The sequence below is a fragment of the Eupeodes corollae genome, chromosome 3 (assembly GCF_945859685.1).
Source record: "Eupeodes corollae chromosome 3, idEupCoro1.1, whole genome shotgun sequence".
In the NCBI taxonomy this organism is placed as follows: Eukaryota; Metazoa; Arthropoda; class Insecta; order Diptera; family Syrphidae; genus Eupeodes; species Eupeodes corollae.
The window spans coordinates 19,693,326-19,713,748 of NC_079149.1; the positions used below are offsets into that span (position 1 = coordinate 19,693,326).

The 20,423-nt window shown below is 35.3% G+C and overlaps 2 protein-coding genes across 3 annotated transcripts in view; one reads left to right on the top strand and one right to left on the bottom strand.

Annotated features, from left to right (window-relative positions):
- Positions 1–20,423, top strand: part of LOC129948892 (GTP-binding protein REM 2) — a 333,357-nt gene that overhangs the window by 126,850 nt on the left and 186,084 nt on the right. The gene's annotated exons all lie outside the window — the stretch shown is intronic.
- On the bottom strand, positions 2,045–10,839 carry LOC129948893 (uncharacterized). The gene is made up of 8 exons (XM_056060044.1): positions 10,428–10,839; positions 10,079–10,366; positions 9,865–10,001; positions 9,620–9,796; positions 9,336–9,482; positions 3,235–3,375; positions 2,954–3,076; positions 2,045–2,860 (listed from the first exon to the last, which is right to left on the bottom strand). Exons 1-8 carry the CDS (start codon positions 10,641–10,643, stop codon positions 2,758–2,760), a joined length of 1,332 nt encoding a protein of 443 aa, XP_055916019.1. The 5' UTR covers positions 10,644–10,839; the 3' UTR covers positions 2,045–2,757.

The following is a 20,423-nucleotide window of genomic DNA, read 5'->3' on the forward strand; positions in this document are numbered from 1 at the left end:
ATGCAATGCAAATGCCTCAGTAGCAAGTCCAATCTCCTGCATTGTCAATTATGGCCTGGCACCGTCGGGGCATACTTTCCACTAGTTTTTCCACATATTCTACCGGAAAAGACCTCCAGATATTCCGAATTTGTCGAGAAATTTGATCTTAATTTCAGAGCCCACGCATTTTCTATGGGATTTGCATCCGGTGACTGAGATAGCCAATCTTAAGTGAAAACTCAGTTTTGCGCCTTCCACTCTCTATACACGCTCGACTTTGATGTTTTGGATCGTTGTCCTCTTGAAGGATCCAGCTTTAATTTTTTTCATATACCATTGCTTAGCAGATGGTAACAAAGCCTTTTCATATATTTTATTCATTTTTTCGGCATTTAAATTTTCGGTAAATCAGAACAAAGTACCGAAACCTTTGTTTGAAAGGGCTTTTAAACAACCTTGACGGTATGTTTAAAAGCCCGTTGATGCATCCTACTGGTGGAGGTTGTCCAGGTTGTGTTCGATGCTCGGAATTGCCTACAAGGAGGATTCATCAGAAAAATTACGTTGCTCCAATCGCGGTCCAAGTTTTCCTTCCCCCATTCCACTCGTTTTTCAACGTGTTTTGCAGTCAACATTGATTTTTCGAAAGTACTGCGATATTTCAGTTTATTGGCAAGCAAGTGCCTGCGAACCGTTCCGTAATTTCACAGCAGCAATGCAATTATCTTTTTTGAGACTTTGCTTGCACTTCAGCGATCAGGAAAATAATCAACGTTACAGACCTTTTCTTATCGATTTATCCACTTGCTAACGAATTACATTGACTTTCCCATATATTTCGCAGCAGCAGTTTGCGACAATTTGGGTCCTTTTTCATGCAAACATAGCGAGGCTTAACCAGCAATCATTTCGAAAAACCACTCAATTGAAGACTAAATTTGACAGACAGATGACTTTTTACAAAAAGCATAAAGGACTGAGGTGCCCTCTTTGTCATAGCAAAGAAATTCTTATGTAACAGACTGTAAAACAAACTTTAATTTTATGTGGTTAAAATTTGTTTTCCCTTAGTTAAAACTTGTCAAGTATTCACCTTTTAAAGAATTCGATGCTCTGTTCAAAGAATTGTTGCCCATTATCCTCACACTAAAATTGTGATTGCGGGCTATTTCAATGTACAAAATGACTTCGCTTTTCTGACCAATTAAATCAATCAATTAAGCTTTTTGACTAAGTTACTCGATTTCGAGATGTTGCGGGCCGCTCCACCAACACCCTAGACTTTTTTTTAAATACGCTCAATATAATATTGGCTGAAGGCGTTCGCAAAATTTCTCATTGGAAATAATATAACTTAAAGACAAACTCCTACAAGAACAGGAACCGTTTGACAGTGCTAAAATCTCCCTTTTGGGGCGGCCTTAATAATTTAATTTGAAATTTTAGCGTTTTCATAAAGGGTATTGGATGGATTCCAGTCTGAAATTCACAAAATAACTGTTGGTGATAAAGAAAATTAGTAATCTATTAACTGCAACTTCTAATCCATTGAGCTTTTTCATTGATTACATTACCCTCAGTTTTTCATATTGGTTTCTTAGATTCATAACCTTGTCCTTTGGATGTGGAACTTTAACAGCAGAGAATAACCGTTCAAATTGTGAAGCATTAAAAACTGTAATGATGTCTCCAGCTACTTGCATCGATGAGAGTAAGATTTCTCCGTCGCGACCACGGAGCGAGATATTTTCCATCCCTTGTAACTCCCATGTCGCTCAAAAACCGCCGCAATTTAGTGACTTTCGTTTTTCAAAAAATAATTTTACAAACAATAGAACAATATTACTCCCCCTGTGCCAACAACTCTGTCGTAATACCCCCAGAATTGCTCACTAGTTAACCTCCTAGTACGTACTATCAAGAGACTCATTTCCAACCGCACATCAAGAATGTATTGTGACTTACCCAACTCCTTCCCTCTCATATTAATTTTCAAAACTTTAACCAAAGTGCACCAGTAAAACATTCAACATTATCATTTTTAAGAAAAAAAACCTTTAAATACAAAATTCTAAAATAGTAATTTTATTGATACAGTTTATAATTTTTGAACAACATTTTAATAATTTCTTCTTTTTTTTTTGGTATTTGAAATGAAAACGAATCAAACAATAAAATAAAATTCTTAAAAATATTGCTGATGAATAAATATTTGACGAATTTGTTTTACACAGAAAAATAATTTTTTAAAAATATTTTCAACATTCTAATAATTAAACAAATTAAACTTGTGTCACATACACTTGATACATCATTTGAAAATTATGTACTTTCGCTTTTTACATACAACTTTTGCCTTTGATCACTAACTTTTGGCAAAAGGAAATTCAACTGGGAACACTCTAAAAATCTACTCTGTGTGTTTTTGTCCCAAGTAGGAGTTACATTCCTACTTCAAATTGTGTTGACTTTTCAAATGTACGGAGGAGGATTAAAATACAAAAACAAAACTTGACTTTTTTTAAAAAGAACACACATGAAAATAAAAACACCAACTGCGCCAAAAACAAATAAATTGAAAATTTCAAAAAGAGAAAAATATTCGGATGATGGAAACAAAAGGTCGTAAATGCTTGAAATTTCCCATTTTCAACTAAGTACTTCCAAAAGACAGACAAAAAAGGACAGACTCTCATAACTCTGCGATATGATGACAATGATGAATGAGCGTGTTTTAGAGGAGCAGCAGAGCAGGTGGAGGAGTACCAACGCATCTTAGTAAACAATCAGTAAATTTTCGTCATTGAATCCTGCCGAATGTCCAGCATTGCGAACTATGAAACAGGATCCATCAAAGTGCATTCGTTTTTCATTACGTCTAAAAAGAAAAAGAAGAAGCATTTTAATGATATTTTACTTTTACTCTAGCACTAGGCTTTACATCCAAAAAAAAAAACTATCCAGAACTTACCTCACAAACATGTGTGAAGTCTTTCCCAGCGATGCTGTACAGTGAATTGCTGGCGTAGTCAAAGTTGCCGATCCATTAGTGGGGCTTGTTCGAATGAGGCACTTGTTATGGGTCCGGGTCAATCTATCAAATAAAAACAGAACACACAAAAAAATGACATGAGTTTGCAGAAGTAAGTGAATGTGAGAAGCTGAAGCTGGAGAGCTGGAGATGAATGAATAAATAATAACATGATTGGCTGGCTGGCTGCGTAGCTAGCTGGAAATGTGCCAAAAACATACTTCACTAAACCATCAGCAGCTTGTGATATGCGAAATCCATTAATTTCGTATGTCTCGGAGCCATCCTCTGAATAGGATAGTTTTGAACTTTGAACAACTGAAGCGGCCTCTTGTACACACGCTGGACCATGTCGGGAGTCACTGGTAAAAAAATAAAGTAATTTTGTTAGTTTAACTATTGTAAACAAAAGAAATATTATGTACAATTTTTCAGAATCAATTTGTTCAATTTGTTCGTTGAATGAGAAAGGATTTTTCAAAATAAAATAAATAGAAGGTGCAGGTGGCAATCTGGGTATAGAAGCTTTTATAGAAAAAGTTGAGTGTGTAAGCATTGATAAGACGGATAATGGATTTTCCAATAACATGTTTCATTCTGATATTTAAATAAATTAGTATTTTTGTAAGAAAAATCAATTATCGTTTATTATATTGTAAAGAGGAAGGCCTACCATTATAATTGAAAACCGATTTCAGATATGTACATATATGGCTAGCACGTTAATGCAAAAGAACATTGTTTGTAAAAATATAGCTAAAACAACCAAGGGGCAAGGAAAAATACATTCGGACGTTTTTCAAGCATTAGCAGCATTCCAACAGAAGTGGTCTGTCATATGCATACCTAGTACTGATAGTAGATTAGTTTCCTTATTGCAAGTGCCTCTTTTGAATAGCGGCTTAAAGTACTGCAATTTTACATAACTTTATATAAAGGGTTGTCGAGGGTAGATTTTGGCGCAACGTGGCGGCCATTTTGTTTTGGTGACATCTGTCAAATCTTCAATTTCAAATTCAAGATCCAACTGATCCAGGAGCTCAAAGTTCATTACCATAGACAACGCCGTTTTGGCTTCGAATCGTTTGAAAGAGAACCCAAATTTGAGCCAAAAATCATCTTTACTAATAAGGCGCATTTTTAGATGAATGGCTGCGTTAACAAGCAATATTGGCTGGCGGCGTAATTAGTCTGAACTTTTTTGAAAACAACGTTAGTGAGGCAATCACCGTCAACAGCGAGTGCTACATAACGATTATAACTAATTTTGTATGGCCCAAATTAAACTATATGGATCTAGACGACATGTGGTTCCAGCAGGACGACGACGCTACGTGCCATACAGCAAACGCCACGCCATCTACACCCAACATCTACCCGCCTTTATTGAAAAACCCTATAATTTTATTAAAAATCAAATTTATAGATCAACATTTTTTAAAGACTAATGGGGTTTTCCATGGGTAAAATAAATAAATTTATTTTTGATCAAAACACAAATTTTCCTAGTTTTTGCATTCTACGGGCCAAAATAAATTGATTTATTTTTGATTCAAAATCAAATCTACATTCGATCTTTTGTAATCAATTGGAAAAATTAATCGATTTATAATTGAAATTTAAATTTTAGTTAGATCATTTTTTTCTAAATACTAATTGGGTTTCCTTGGGTATAGATCTGTTAACACACATTTTTAAAGTTTTTGATTTCCCTGGAGTAAAATAAATTGATTTTTTTAGATCAAATCTGGAGGCAGATTATGGCAGATTAATCCCACTTTGCACTAATACTAACACAATTTTCAAGTGTCAGTTTTTCTTTTTATTTGTAGTTAGTTCTGTGGGAAAGATTTTGTTATTAAACAAAGGAATTTAACAAAATATGGAAGCATTTTTAAACCAATTAGAGGATTTATCAACTCCACATTATTCTTTGGAAAGTGTTAAAATTACTTTTTTTTTAAGCCAATGGAACATTGTTTTGTTTTAGTTTTTATTTTATTTTTTGTTTGTGTCGTTTTATGTCCTTGCAACGTTTTGGTAACTTTCAAATGTTTTTCTGTATGATGCAATTGCTATACTAATGGAGTTTTCCATAGGCATAATAAATCAGTTTAATTTCGATCTAGATCTGACAAAACACAAATTTTCCCTGTTTCTGCATTCGATGGGGCAAACTGTTTGACAAATTTGACAGCTCTACCGCACATGTTAACACGTACACGAAGTTACACGTATACAATGAAAATAAACACAATTCCAATTGTGTTCCATGGAAAGACATTGGTCGCATTCACAAATCTAGTGGCATTGTTGTCAAGGGATTCTGATTGGCTAAATCTTACTACAAAAGTAGTTGAAATTTCCTTTCCGACGTAATGTACAATTTTCGGCTACAAATTTAGTGCACGTATGATGTCAATGAACAACACAATTGGGGCAAATGGAACACGATTTGATTTTTACTAATGTTGTTTCATTTTAGTTGAACTAGAATTGGTAACTGTCCAAAAGCTTCTTGCAAATCGAACAGATCGCAAATCACAGAGCACAAAGTGACAGATGCAACATATTTGGTAAAACAAAGATTTAGAAATCTGTTTTAAAATTAAAAAAGAGTAGATTTTATTTTTTTATGAAAAAACAGACTGTTGGATTTTTATAAAAAAAAAACTACTTAACATCGAAAACAATATTAAAAAGAGTTGGTAGACAATATTTTTAATTAAAGCTTTTTGAGTTGTAAGAAAATTTTTACCAAGTTTTAGTATTGTTTTTCTGTAAGGTTTTTATTTTTGTAAAAAAACTGCCAATTCGATTTTCCTCAAAATTTTACTGAGTGTTGACAACAATATTTTTTAAAAGATAAAAGTAGTTTAAGGCCAATATCTCAAGGTCAGTTTAGGTTAGTTTAAAGTGGTTGCGGTTTCAGAATCTACACATTTAGCCCAAAAGAAAAGGCCCATTGTGATACCACATGAATCTAGAGAATTATGTACTTCCCACTAGTGGAACCATTTTGAGCTTTTTATAATGCGAAGGAGATATTTGATATCCTTTTGAGCTAGTTCACTGGGATTATTAAATGAGTATTCTCCCAGATGAAGTTTGCGTTTTAGTGAAAGAGCAGGGCAAGTGCAGAGGCGGTGAGAGATTGTTTCCTCTTCTTCCTCGTCCATACAGCTCCTGAAGAAGTCATTTGAGGCTACACCTCGTATTGCGTGTCTGCCTATATGGCAGTGTCCCGTAGGGACACCTATTAGGACCTAATATGAAATCTACTTTGAGATAACAAGTCTTTAGAGCACTTTAGGTCCAGTGAAGGCCATGTGAGTTTTGTGGCTGTGCATGCTGGTAAATTGTGCCACCTAGAGTTTGCTGTTTTTTTTTTTTAGCAGAAGTTTACATGAAGCTATCAGTATACCTATCTTCTCCCTTTCAGGTGAAATAAGCATGACGGTTCCATTTTAAGCAGTTCATGGGCTCTACAATTTTCTGTGATGTCTCTGTGGCCCGGAACCCAACAGAGGTGAATTTTAAATTGCTGCGCCATCTTCATAAGAGACGATCGACAATCAAGGGCCGTTTGAGATTTGGTTAGGAACACGGTCAAGAAATTTAATAGCAGCCTGAATGTCAGAGAAGATGTGGATATCAGAAGTTGATATCAAGTTTTCTCTTCGCCAGGAGAGGACCTCTTTGATCGCTAAAATTTCCGCTTGGAAGACGCTGCAATGATTAGAGAGGCGGAAAGAGATGCTTAGATTAAGTTTTTCTGAGTATACACCACTACCAACTTCCTCATTTGTCTTGGATCCATCTGCGTAAAAATGAATGCTTTTGTCATCCAGGAGTTTTTTGTCTTTCAATTCATCTCTGGATGGAATGGATACCTCGAAGTTTTTTTTCCAAATTAGGGTTTTGGAATAGTGTAGTCTATGCACTTTGCAACCAAAGAGGTTCAAAATGATGGAGTGCCCAACATTGTTGTTGGTCCATTGAGATGAGGCGTTTAGTCTTATAGATGTACTCACTGCCACTTGTTTACTGAAGATCTCGAGGGGTGTCAGATTGAGGAGAGTGTCTTACGCTGCTTAGGGTGTGGTTCTCAGTGTCCGCTTATACAGAGACATGCAGTGCGTTGGTCTCTGCTGAGTTTGTCATAGAATGTGACTTTCTCCAGTGCAGTCCACCATACTGCAACCCCGTACATAAGTATTGTTCAGATGACCGATGTGTATAGCCAATAGGTTATGCGAGGTTGAGAGCCCCAGTTGCTTCCTATGGCTTTCTTGCAAAGGAGAAGAGCTACTGTAGCTTTTTTAACTCTTTCCTGAATATTAGATTTCCAACTTAATTTTTTGTCCAATATCAGACCAAGATATTTGGCTTCATTTGTAAAAATTAGTGGTACACCTTTTGTTGAAGGATGTACAATTACTGGGATCTTGTATTTCCGTGTAAAAAAACAAGGTCTGTTTTTTGAGGATTACTACTAAGTCCGCAGTGATCAGCCCATCTAGTGACCATATTGGATGCGTTTTGGAGGAGGTCTCTCAGTGTATTAAGATGTTCTCCTGCAACATCATCGGCATACGCAACCACTCTGTAGCCTTCCCTCTCAAGGGATATTTGTAGTTCATTTACCACTATGTTCCACAGGAGAGGGGACAGAACACCACCTTGTGGAATATCCAATATCTCAAAGTTTTGAAAAGATATTTAAGTCGAAAATAAATTTTTACCACCACTTATTAAATTTTTTGTTTAAGTTTTTATTTTTTGTAAAAAAAAACTGTCAATTCGATTTTTCTCCAAATTTCTCCGAATGTTGAAAACGATATTTCTTATAAGTTAAAATTTGTTGGAAGCCATAATATATTTGATATTTGAGTCGAAAATAAATGTTTAACAAATTTTGTTAAATTTTCATTTAAGATATTTAGGGTTAACCAAAATTTGCACCTTTTTTTTAAAACTGCTATTGTAAAAAAATCCACCCACGCAATTTTCTTGAGAGCCCTTTCTGCATCTTTCTATTTTAAGTCGATATCTCTTCTGGTTCTTGAGCTATGGACAACGAAAAAACTTCGCGAACGTACGTACACACACATAGACATCTTTCTAAAAATCTTTTATATCGACTCTAGGGACCTTGAAACTTCGAGAAATGTCAACGTTTTTAATGTGACAAATCGGACTCCTTACAATAACTTCCTATGGGGAGTTAATATCAACATAATTTATTAGAAAATGAATGTTTCTTCAAATTGAAAATCAGAATTGAGATCAGTTTGACTGCTGTGAAGCTAGTTTCAAATGACAAATACAAATCTGACAGCTATACCAATCCTAGTTCCAACTTTCATAAAAGAAAACCAACATAATTAACTAGTAAATAAATGGCGAGGTTCAGACAACATAAGGGGCTTCATTTGCAGTCAACTTTATACTTAGTTTTTTAAGTGTCATACATTTCAAATTCAGAACTTTACTTCACAAACCTCTACTTCAAGTTCATAGTACAAAAACAATCAAAAGCATTATTGTCACATTATTTGTTTTCCAAATTGACAAGGAACTTTTTTACACAAAACATTGAATGAAGCTGTGCAGAAAATAAATAAATCATAGCGTAACAAAGTTCAGCTTTTAGTTGAATGAAAAAACATTATCAACTTTCATTTTGACAGAAGTAGACTTGACTTGATAGTTAGGGAGATTTTTCTTGACTAACTTTCCAGTCAACTTTCCAATAAAGTTGCCTCAATTAGAAGGCAATTTTTTGACAGCTGGCCAACCAGATACGTAAAACTTGCCTTACTTTCAAGTCCCTTATGTCACTACCATACAAAAAATTCAATTGTTTTGTATTAAAATCCAAATTTACGAATGGAAAACTCTTTAAGTGGCAATCAGTTTTTATCTCTCTTTTGAATTGCAACTTAACCTCAATTTAGTAACCTCCCAAAGCGAATGCAATAACGGTTATGAGTATCTTCTCACTTCTGATACCATAATAAATACAAATAATCGATTTCTAAAGCAGAGATATTAAAAACTATGCGTCTGAGCATATTTAGGGCTTCCACATAAGGCCAACTATAGAATGTCTATATCCAATCCAATAATACCATCTAACGTTGCAATCAGTTTTTTTTTTGTTTATAATTGGAAATTTCAACTTATTTGGATACGCCTATAAAGTGTACTAATTTTGGCTATGGCTATGGTAATCGATAAAACAACTTTATCTCTAAATCAAAAACCATTCCATTCCAAGGAAACCAAAAACATAAAAACAAAAACAGTTTAGACTTACTTGTAAAACACGAAAGTTGTATAATCCTTCCTCATATCCATAAAGCTGTCTGTAGTCGTCCTTGTGCCAGCCGCATCAACGAGATAAGTGAGGGCGCAGTTTTCACTCGTAAAACTCACTCCTTTGTACCATATTTTTGCATATCGCCTACAAATTGGATACAAAAATTATGTAACATAAGTCTGTCTATAGACCATTAATAGCAGGAGTAGAAAAGGAAGACCAGGACCAAGTCCAGATGCTCTCAATTATCACAAATCTAAACTAAACTCATCTAAACTCACACATAATTGTTGCGTTTCATGCCATCGTAGGTAACTATTTCCACTCGAGATCCATTTTGGTAGACTCTGCCGTTTGGATGGACCATAGCCGAACTGCTTCCATTGCTTGAAAGTGCCAAAGCAACCAAGCTACGGGTATTGAACACACGAACAGCCTTGTCAAGTGTCATATCAATGCTATAATGAGTGAGTGGGAGTTAAGAGTTGGATTGGACAATATAATTTATGTCATCATAATAACTTACCAAACACCGTCCCTCAGACGCATGTGAATAGTTCCATTTGGCAATGGCATCGGTCCAGCAGCATATGAATTCTCATAATCCCGATTGCTGGTTCGGCTAGAGAACGTTGGCATCGATGGAGATAGATTACCAGGATGCTAAACGATACAATTGCATTTTATTTGGCATAGGATTCGGATTCACAATCACAATCAAGTTGAATAACAAACCATACCATTATGACAATAGGACGCATATCATTGGAAGCAGCAGACTTCATGGCACCACCCGAAGAACCATGATACATTGCCGAAGGGCTGCAGCGGGCTGATAGACTGCGCATCATTCTGGCCGCGAGGTTATCGTAGGCTGTCGCTGCTGATTGGCGCTGGTGATTGTAGTACTGTTCTCCGAAATTCGAGTTTTCCTTCGGGAAATTCAGGGTTCTGTGCTGTGCTCCAGCCGATGCCGTTGCCGCGGCCGTTCTCGAGACAAACGGGGCAGCACTCACATTAAATTTGGTCTTTTCAAAATTTTACCGAATTTATTTTCTAGGTTTTAAAAAAAATCCAACTTTTACTCACCACTTGAGGATTCGCTGTAAAAACCGACTTCTGGCGAACACCAGGTGGAGACCGTAGGATATTGTTGATTTTTTCATTATTCCAATTGCAACGACTCAGAAAACTGTCCACATCCTGGAGACTATTCGAACTGGTAGATGGAAGATGATCATAATTTTGTTGTTCTGGAGTTGTATTCGAGGAATGGGTTTCTTTTTCTGATTCAGTTGGTTGCATTTTTGGGCTTTGGGGATATTATTTTGGAAAAGCAAACAAAGGAACAGGAACAGAGGCGACGGGTTTATTTTTAGGTTGATTTTTTAAATTTCGGCTGAAAAACTATTGGAGATTGGAATTGGAGAAGGTGTGTGTAGCGCAGCTGATATAATTTCCAAGTGAGACAAAATTTTCTTTATTCAGAGGAAATTCATTTTAATCTTTTATTCAAGGTTGACTTGATTTTGAGTTTTTAAGTTAATTTTTTTTTTGGATATGTAAAATGCAAAGTGGATTTTTATTTTGGTTAAAAGGAGGTCGAGGTAGGATGTAGAAGGATGATGGGACATAGTTGAAAGTTTGTCATAAAATATGACGGTCAGATTTTCAAGAGATACTTGAGTACTTCGGTCGTTTTAGCAAATGTCCTATGCAATCCTTTTTAAGGGTCATATGCCAACTATCGTTATAGGACACGGCTTACAAAAATTTGAATGCAATTCTATAAGCTTTTATGCATTAAAGTTAAGAAACTGTGGCATTCACTTTCGAAAAATTCACACAAGTCGATAGATCTTTGGAATAGACATTCATTTTTATGATTTAAATTCTTTCTTAAGCCTCCTTAATTTAGACTGAGAATTGAGTTTGGGAGGGTGCGGGGGGATTTGGGTTGCACTTTCTTGGAAAGTATAGTATTTTTTTGACTCATGGAATCTTGCACAGAAAATTTAATAATACTTTTAACTGACGAATTAAAGGAATTGTGGCCGAAAAATTTGTGGTGATTTTGGCTAAAAACGTATCAATCTTTGGGTTATGTTGGTAAAAATATTTTGTATTGCCAAGTTTAGGAGTTTACCGGAAGGGAAATACCACCTATTTGATAAAATTTTGTTCATTAACTTCGAAAATGTATGTTTTTGCATTAAGTATTAAGGGTACCTGTAAGTATTAAGGATTACCTGTTCTTAAGGTATAGTAGTCAAAAATTGAAAAGATCTTTTTTCGTCGACTTTGGAGACTTATACATTTTCTGTGGTATCTGTCTGTGTTGGTATATCGAAGCGCACGAATCTCGAATGACAAAAATCCTAAAATAAAAGATGAACAAAAATCTGGAGCGACCAAATATCAAAACAAATTTAGATTCGACATTTAATTTTGACCTTTTTAAATAGTTTAAACTTAAGACAAAACAAAATAGGTATCGCAACAGTCCGTAAAGAGCTAAGGTCTAGTGACTTACTTCACATTTCAGGGATTGAGGGCACCTACAGTTTTCATGTTGTATCCGAATTTGGAATTTGAGAAAGAATTTTAAAGACAAGAATTACTATTGGAGGATTTGTCAATTTCTCGCATGAGGCAGTACCCGTGAAAATAAACCTAAGGTGGCACAGGAAGGAATTGAACCTAAGATCTATCACAAAGAACGTCATAGAAAATACCCGAACTGATCGGTCGTTGAATTCGATAGTTCTGAGTTTTCATGGTGTTGATTTCACTTATGATCCGAGTTTTTAAGCTTAATTAATGGTCATTACTTTTCTCCTTCTGATTTTTTGAACTTGCATTTATTCTTATAGCTTATAAATTATAATGACCAATGTGTGATCTTTCAGCTTAAAATTTGTATTGTGCTTTGAGTTTATTTCATGGTTTCATTGGACCAAAAAGCAGAACACCAAAATGATCAGAAATTTTTGTGCCTAGAACAAAGTAGACATGATTGGAAAATCTTCCAATATTGGCCGAACTGTCAAAAGTCTTCCAATGGCATCCAATTAGGTGACAATGGGCAGGTTTAAACGAAACAGGGACTTGAAAGTAATAATTGGGCAAATTCTTTCGACATAAGGGATTTGAAAGTAAGGCATGGTTCTAGTATCTGATTGCCTAGCTGCCAAAAATATTGCCTGCCAATTAAGTCAACTTTATTGGAAAGTTGACTGGAAAGTTAGTCATGAAAAATCTTTCTCACTATTAATTCAAGTCTACTTGTGTCAGAATTACATTTGATCAAGTTTTTTCATCCAACTGAAATAAGAAAGAGTAATAACTCAATGATTTATTTATTTTCTGCACAATTCCCATTAATATTTTGTGTAAAAGGATTCCTTCTCAAATGAGAATAAATAATATTTCTTTAAAATATAAAAAAGAAGCCGATATCGACTTTTAGCTCGCCTTAGAAGTTTTTTTTTGTATACAATTATGTTTCTGTAAGTTTTTGCACAATAAGCTGAAAGTAGAGGTTAGGGAAGTAGAGTTTCGAGTTTGAAGTTTATGAAGGCAAGTTTCTTGAATCTGATTGGCCAGCTGCCAATAAAATTGCCTTCTAATTGAGGCAACTTTATTGGAAAGTTGACTGGAAAGTTAGTTAAGAAAAATCTCTAGGAAGTCAAGTATACATCTGTCAAAATGACAGTTGATCATGCCTTTTCATTGAACTGAAAGCTTAACTCTATTACTTTGTGATTTATTTATTGTTTGCACTACTTTATTTAATGCTTTCTCTAAAAGGGTTCCTTGTCAATTTGGAAAAGAAATAACTAATATTTCTTTACAATACAAAATATAAATTGTGGTGGACTTGCAGCTTGCTTGAGGAGAGTTTTTAAGACAGTATTTTTGTTAGTACTTTTTGTACTATGAACTTGAAGTAGAAGTTTGTGAAGTAAATTTCTGAATTTGAAATTCATGACACTTGAAAAAGTAACTAGTTGTCTTGGTCAAAATTTATGTTCAAACAATGAAGTTGACGGCAAATGAAGTCCATGATGTTGTCTGAACCTGCCCAAAGAGACGTTAGTCTATCGAAAAATCTAGATATGCACATATGATCTTAAATCTAAAATAAATCAATTTGTTTTACCCAAGGAATGCAAAAACAGCGGGAATTTGTGTTTTGACAGATCTATATCAAGAATAAATTGATTTATTTTACTCATGGAAAACTTCATAATTATGCACCATTGGAAGATTTTACAATATTGGCCGAACTGTCAAAAGTCTTCCAATAGCACCCAATTAGATGACAATCGGCAGGTTTAGACGACACAGGGCACTTGAAAGTAGGGCATATTTCCAGCATCTCCTTGCCTACCATTTAAGGCAACTTTATAGGAAAGTTGACTTTAAAGTTAGCCAAGATAAATCTCTCTTATCTTCAAGTCATGTCTACTTATGTCAAAACGACAGTTGATGATGTTTTTTTGTTTGCCTTGTCCAATTGGAAAGGAAATGAGTAATATTTCTTCACAATATCAAATACATATCTTGATAGACTTATAGCATGCCTAAGCAATGTTTTTTAGGAAATAATGTTTTTGGTAGTTGTTGCCCGATAAACTGAATGATGAGGTAAGTCATTTTCTTTATTATGCCAAAAGGTGACTTCATATTTCTTTTGATTTTAATAATTTTCAAAATCTTTTAAAAAACTATTAAAATGACTCCCAATTTTGTATCTGTTATTTGCTAAAAATCAGCTTATATTGGAAGATGTTCTAACCGTGTACAATAAGTTTAAGTTTAGTGGAACTGATGTAGTTTATGTCAAACCAAATACTGGGCCGGTTCAAACAACATGAGGGACTTCATTTGCAGTCACTTTATTCTTTGAAAGTACATTTTGACCAAGGCATCTAATTAGTTTTTCAATTGTCATGAATTTTAATTTAAGAACTTTAATTTGCAAACCTATACTTTGAGTTCCTGATACAAAAACTACCAAAAACATTATTGTCTATAAAACATTCCTCAGGCAAGCTATAAGTCCATAGCGATTTGTATTTCGTATCGGAAAAAAATATTACTTACATTTTTCTTTTCCAGTTTGACAAGGAACCAGTTATTACACAAAATATGAAATGGAATTTAGAAGAAAAGAAATAAATAAAAGAGTAATAAAGTTCAGCTTTCAGTTGAACGACAAAACATGATCAACTGTCAATTTGACATATGTAGACTTGACTAGATATTTAGTGATATTTTTCTTGACTAACTTTCCAATAAATTTGCCTTAAAAGGAAGACAATTTTTGGCAGCTAGCCAATCAGATACTAGAAATTTGGCTTAGGTTAGGTTAGGTTATAGTGGCTGTCCAAGATGGAAACGGACACACTTAGGCAGTTTAATGGCCTATTGTGATACCACATGAATCTTGAGGCTTCCTCCTAAGCTCAATGGAACCAGTTAGAGTCCCTTACGAAACGTGAGAGGCTGATTATACCGATATGATTTAGAAAAATTCTCCTAGGTAATTCTTGAGTTTTCGAGCTAGAGCAAGGCATGTGCAGAGAAGATGAAGAACCGTTTCTTCCTCTTCCTCGTCCATACAGCTTCTGCAAAAGTCATTTGAGAATACGCCTAGTCTCGTGGCGTGCTTTCCTATTAGACAGTGTCCGGTTGTGACACCTATTATCGACTTATATGCGATCTGCTTAGAGAGAGCAAGCACCTTGAACGTTTTAAATCCAGTGTTGGCCAGATGTTTTTTGTGGCTTGACACGTGGTGATGTTGGCCCACCTGGTGCCTGCCCTCCTCGCAGCCACTTGCATTAGTAGCAGCTTACAAGTAGCGATTGGTATGCCAGTACTTGCCAAACGTGGTAGGATGGGCTGTACTGTACCGTTCCTCGCGAGTTCATCTGCCTTACAGTTACCTGGAATGTCTCTATGGCCCGGCACCCAGCAAAGGTGAATATTAAACTGTTAGAGATGATCGACAGTTATGGACTGTTATAGAGTTTGTAGAGACAGAGTCCAGAGATTTGATAGCGGCCAAGCTATCTGAGAATATAAGAATATCAGATGTTGATATTACGTTTTCTTTAAGCCAGGACAAGACTTCTTTTATCGCCAAAAGTTCTGCCCGTAACACGCTACAATTATTGGGAAGGCGGAACGAGAGACTTAATTTCTGTCGTTCAGAGTACACACCACCACCAACCCCTTCTTTGGTTTTTGAGCCATCTGTGTAAAAATGGATTGACTCATCCTCCAAGAATGTCCTATCCTCCCAAAAAGATCTGGTAGGTATAGAAATCTGGAAGTTTCTGTCCTATTGTAGTTGGGGGATGGTGTAGTCTGTGTGCTTTGGAATTGATTCTAAGTATCTTAGAATTAGGGAGTGGCCAATGTTGTTGTTAGTCCACTGCGACGAAGCATTGAGGCGAATAGCAGAGCTTGCAGCTATTTGTTTACTAAATATGTCAAGAGGTGTAAGGTAGAGAAATTTGGCTTACTTTCAATTCCCTTATGTAGCCTGAACTTGTTCATTGAATTGGTGAAAATGTTCGTTCAAAGAATACAGTTGTCTGCAAACGGAGTCCCTTATGTTGTCTGAACCTGCCGAATGTTTCTAGTATCTGATTGGACAGCTGCCAAAAATTAACCCAACTTTATTATCTATCAAGTCAGGTCTACTTATGTCAAAATGACAGTTGATCATTCACCTAAAAGCTGAACTTTATTAATCTGCACAATTCTATCTAATGTTTTGTGAAAAATTGATATTTGTTGAATTGGAAAAAGAATAAGTAATATTGCTTTAAAATACAAGTCTAGTTGAGCTTACAGCTTGCCTAAGGTGGGTTTTGTAGAGAATAATGTTTTTTAATAGATTTTGCATAATCAACTGAAGGATGAGGTAAGTGGAGTAATGTTGCGAGTTCTCATTAAAATCTATGACACTTGAAAAACTAACTAGTTGCCTTGGTCAAAATTCACGTTGAAAGAATGAAATTGACTGCAAATGAAGTCCTTTATGTTGTTTGAACTCGACCAATTGCCAATTTTATATCAAGTGAAAATTTTATTTTTTAATTTATCCAAATATTAGAAAATTGTTTGGTAGAAAATTGTTTTCAATTTGCCGCCATTTTTTATCTTTGAAAGACTTTTGAAAACAATAAAATTGGTGGACTCATTGGAAGACATTTTTCTCGACAGATGATCGAGAATAAAATTTATCTTAGAAACGAACGATTATCTTAGAAGTGAAATATAAAAATAAATGAACAAATAAGGTCATGCAACAGTCCGTTGAAAATTAGGGCTTAGTGACTTACAACTCTCTATCATTCCTGTGTGGTAGTAATGGATGGGACCTACACTTTTAAGCCGAATCCGAACGGCTAATTTTAAAGAAAGCTCTTTTAATGACCAAAATCACTTCTGGAGAATTTGTCAATTCCTCGCAAGAGCCAGTACCCTTGCGATCAAAACCAAAACCTTTAGCATGCAGCAAAAATGAAGTAGGCAAACGACTATCTTGTAAAATTTGTTCATGCGTCTCAACATTTACAACCTTTTTTTGGATACATTCTTTTCCGTTATTATCACAAACGCCGAGATTCTTATTTCTTTCGATACCTATTCCTAGTTTTCAAATTCTTTCAAAGCTCTGTAAACTTTTGTTGTTATCTTTTGTTCAAAATCTATCTGCCAATTAAAAAATTCAGTTAGTGGGCAATCGTCCAATTATTTGAAATTAGGTGTTTAGACGAATACAAGCGATTGCAAGTACTCGGCCAATTTTTGTATAGAAAATTTGCCGACGATTGACTTACAGTTTTGAAAGATAAAATTGGCTGTCAGCATGGTCGATACAAAATTGGTTAAAATGGTTTGCGAAAAATATGCCAGTATTGGAATATCTTCCAATCGTATTTACTTAGCCTCTGATTAAGTTAAGTAGAACCCATGTAGTTTATATCAAACCAACAAATGTTCCTACCAATTGTTTTACTTTTTAGGCAAAGTTGTTGTTTCAAATGACAGGACTTTCGGCCTGTCATTAGAAGAACTAATAGAGACCAACAATCCAACATCAAGTCCATGATCCGGTCAACATAGAGAAAAAAACTAAATTAATTTAATTAGATAAGTTTTTTCTCTCTGCCGGTCATCGCAGTTTGGATTTTTCGAGCGGATCAAAATTCTGTCATAAAATTTGACGTTTGTGTTCTATGTAGTTGTGAGCGTCCATTTTCTACAGTCTTTTTGAAATTAAAATTTCATTTCTTTTAAATTGTCATCGAGTGCCTAAAATCATTAAATCAATGTTATCTTTACTAGGAAGACAACAGCTTCAAAGCTGTCGGCCGACATCTTACGAAAATTCTCATAGTCTGCACCGTCCTCCCATAGTAAGTCCTTGAGTAGGTGCGCCTCCAAACTATGAAGTTTTCTTACTTCGAGAAATTGATTCACCCAAAACAAATAACTAACGTTTCTTATGTCAAATGTGACATTTGAAGTTGGTCATGGCAAGACATAATATGCCCAGTAAAAAAAAACACTGGATTGCGGATAAGATTGGGGAAGAGAAGCTGGATTGGATTTTACTCTTGTTGAGCCTCAGGGTTAGCTAGTCGAGTTTCAACTTGACAACCATGAATAATTTTTAAACAACAATTTGAAATCACTTTAATAATCACCAATATGCATGTAAAAGTCTGAAGTCTTGAGATAAGATACATTAAAGGGGGCTTATATGACAAAAGTTGATAAAGGTATTATTGCAGTCATGTTCACAAGAGCCTTTTTTTATCATTTTTATAAAATTAATTCTCTGGGAATCGTAGTTTCTAAGTTTCATTGTATATTTCAATTTATACAAATTTTATCTGCCAGTGACATTTTTAATAATAATATTTCTTTCTTTTTTTTTCAGGTAAGTTTAACAACAAATGGTGTTTTAACGGTAAGATTTCTACTTGGTTCTCAACTTGAATATTAAAATTTAGTCAATTTTAAAGGCGAAATTACTCATTTTTAATAAGAAACTTAAGTATTTAAGATTGGCATAAAAACTTAAGGCCCAACTAAGCCTGAATCACAAACACGCTTCAGCTTCGGCCTCGGGTAAATCACAAACGCGCTTCAGCTTCGGCTTCATCTGCGTTACGGTGGGCTTGCTTCGAGGTTGCTTTGAATGACATTTCTATTATTTCATCCCTCCAAAGAGCAAATATTTTGTTTGTTGAAATTTTTTTCACAGCTGTTAAGCTGTCAGACAAAGCAAATGTTCAGATATGGCTGAATCACATATGGCTGAATCACATATGGCTGAATCACATACACGCTTCAGCTTCGGCTTCGCCTGACGTTTACGAGTTCAGCCATAGGAATTCAATGCATGCTATCACAATGTAGCTTCGACCTCACGTTTTGTTTGACAATCGTAAGAAAAAGAATGTAATGTAACGTAATGGGACTCCAAACGGAAGCTCTAGTTCAATTTTCTGAACATTTGCTTTGTCTGACAGCTCATTAGCAGTAAAAAAATGTCAACAAACAATATATTTGCTCTTTGGAGGGATGAAATAATAGAAATGTCATTCAAAGCAACCTCGAAGCAAGCCCACCGTAACGCAGATGAAGCCGAAGCTGAAGCGTGTATGTGTTTCAGCCAATAATTGAACTAGAACTTCCGTTTGGAGTCACATTACGTTACATTACGTCAAACGAAACGTGAGGTCGAAGCTCCATTGTGATAGCATGCATTGAATTTATATTGCTGAACTCGTAAACGTCAGGTGAAGCCGAAGCTGAAGCGTGTTTGTGATTCAGCCATAAAGGCGTAAGCAAACATAAGCTTATGTCAAAAACCCAACGAAAATTCACTGAAGTTTGTGAAATTACTGCGAATAGCCATAATGCAATTTTTCTCACGTATCTACATGTCAGATTTTGCTTAAGTTAACGAAACTGAGAAAAATTGAACGAAACCGAGCTAGACTCCATTATTTTCACTCGTATTAAGATTCTTTGTATTTGCACGTTTACTTATGCGCGCATATGCTAAGCTTATACCCATTATAGTTGGGCCTTTACAGTGCCGCACTTAATTATTGGTACAGCACGCTTTTTTAACTTTAAAGCAACATTTAAAGCTTCGGAAACACGCTATTTTCAAAGTTTGTATTGGTTTGGTGTATGCATATATATGTATTATTAAACGCAGTTAATTTAATTTAAAATAAGTTGTCCAGATTTAAAGGAAAAAAAAAATAATAAATAACAAAACATCTAATTCTTCCAGCACAAAAATATTGGCACCATATATTAAATCTTTAAACAGAGTAATTTTAATAAGTTAGTATTAGTACTTAACTTAGTAGGGAGGCCCTTCTGCTTTATAGCTGCATCCAAAGGAATGCACCGAATTTTTTGGTCGTTTCTTCTCTAATGTTTTGCCATTCCTCTATCTATGCTAGTTTGGGTTGATCTTTATTAGATATCAAAAGCTTTTTTACGCGTCTATCTAACTCTTCCCATAAATGCTCAATTGGATTGAGATCCGGGGATTGTGGTGGGTGTGGAAGCACACGTCGTATGTTTCGGGTCATTGTCGTGCTGAAAAGTGAACGAGCCTGTTAAGTTCAACTTTTCAGGACTTTTATCCAGGTTTTTTTAAAAATGTTGATAAAAACTTTCTTGTCCATAATTCCGTCGATAAAAACAAACTCGCCCACGCCCGCAGCAGCCAAGCACCTCCATACCATCACTCCTCCACCGCCGTGTTTTATTGTAGGTGCCAAGTTATTTTTTTGGAGTGTTGTATTTGGTTTTCTTTAGACTTTTGTATGACCATCACAACGGAAAATGTTTAACTTACTCTCGTCAGAGGAGAGTACATCATCCCAAAAACCAATTGGCTTGCTTCCGTACTAAAAGGCATATTCCAGACGTCTTTTCTGGTTAACTGGCGAAATCATATTTAGCTTCATGGAGTACTTTTCTTATCGTCATAGGGTGAACTGATGTCCCAAATTCTAAGTTGATTTC

Bases quoted from the DNA above. Each gene is read 5' to 3' on its own strand.
- LOC129948893 (XM_056060044.1), bottom strand. From the start codon at position 10,643: ATGCAACCAACTGAATCAGAAAAAGAAACCCATTCCTCGAATACAACT. The intron at 9,797-9,864 runs GTAAGTTATTAT...CACTCATTATAG, and splicing joins CGTCTGAGGGACGGTGTTTG to CATTGATATGACACTTGACA. The intron at 2,861-2,953 runs GTAAGTTCTGGA...TTTTCTTTTTAG, and splicing joins ACTTCACACATGTTTGTGAG to ACGTAATGAAAAACGAATGC.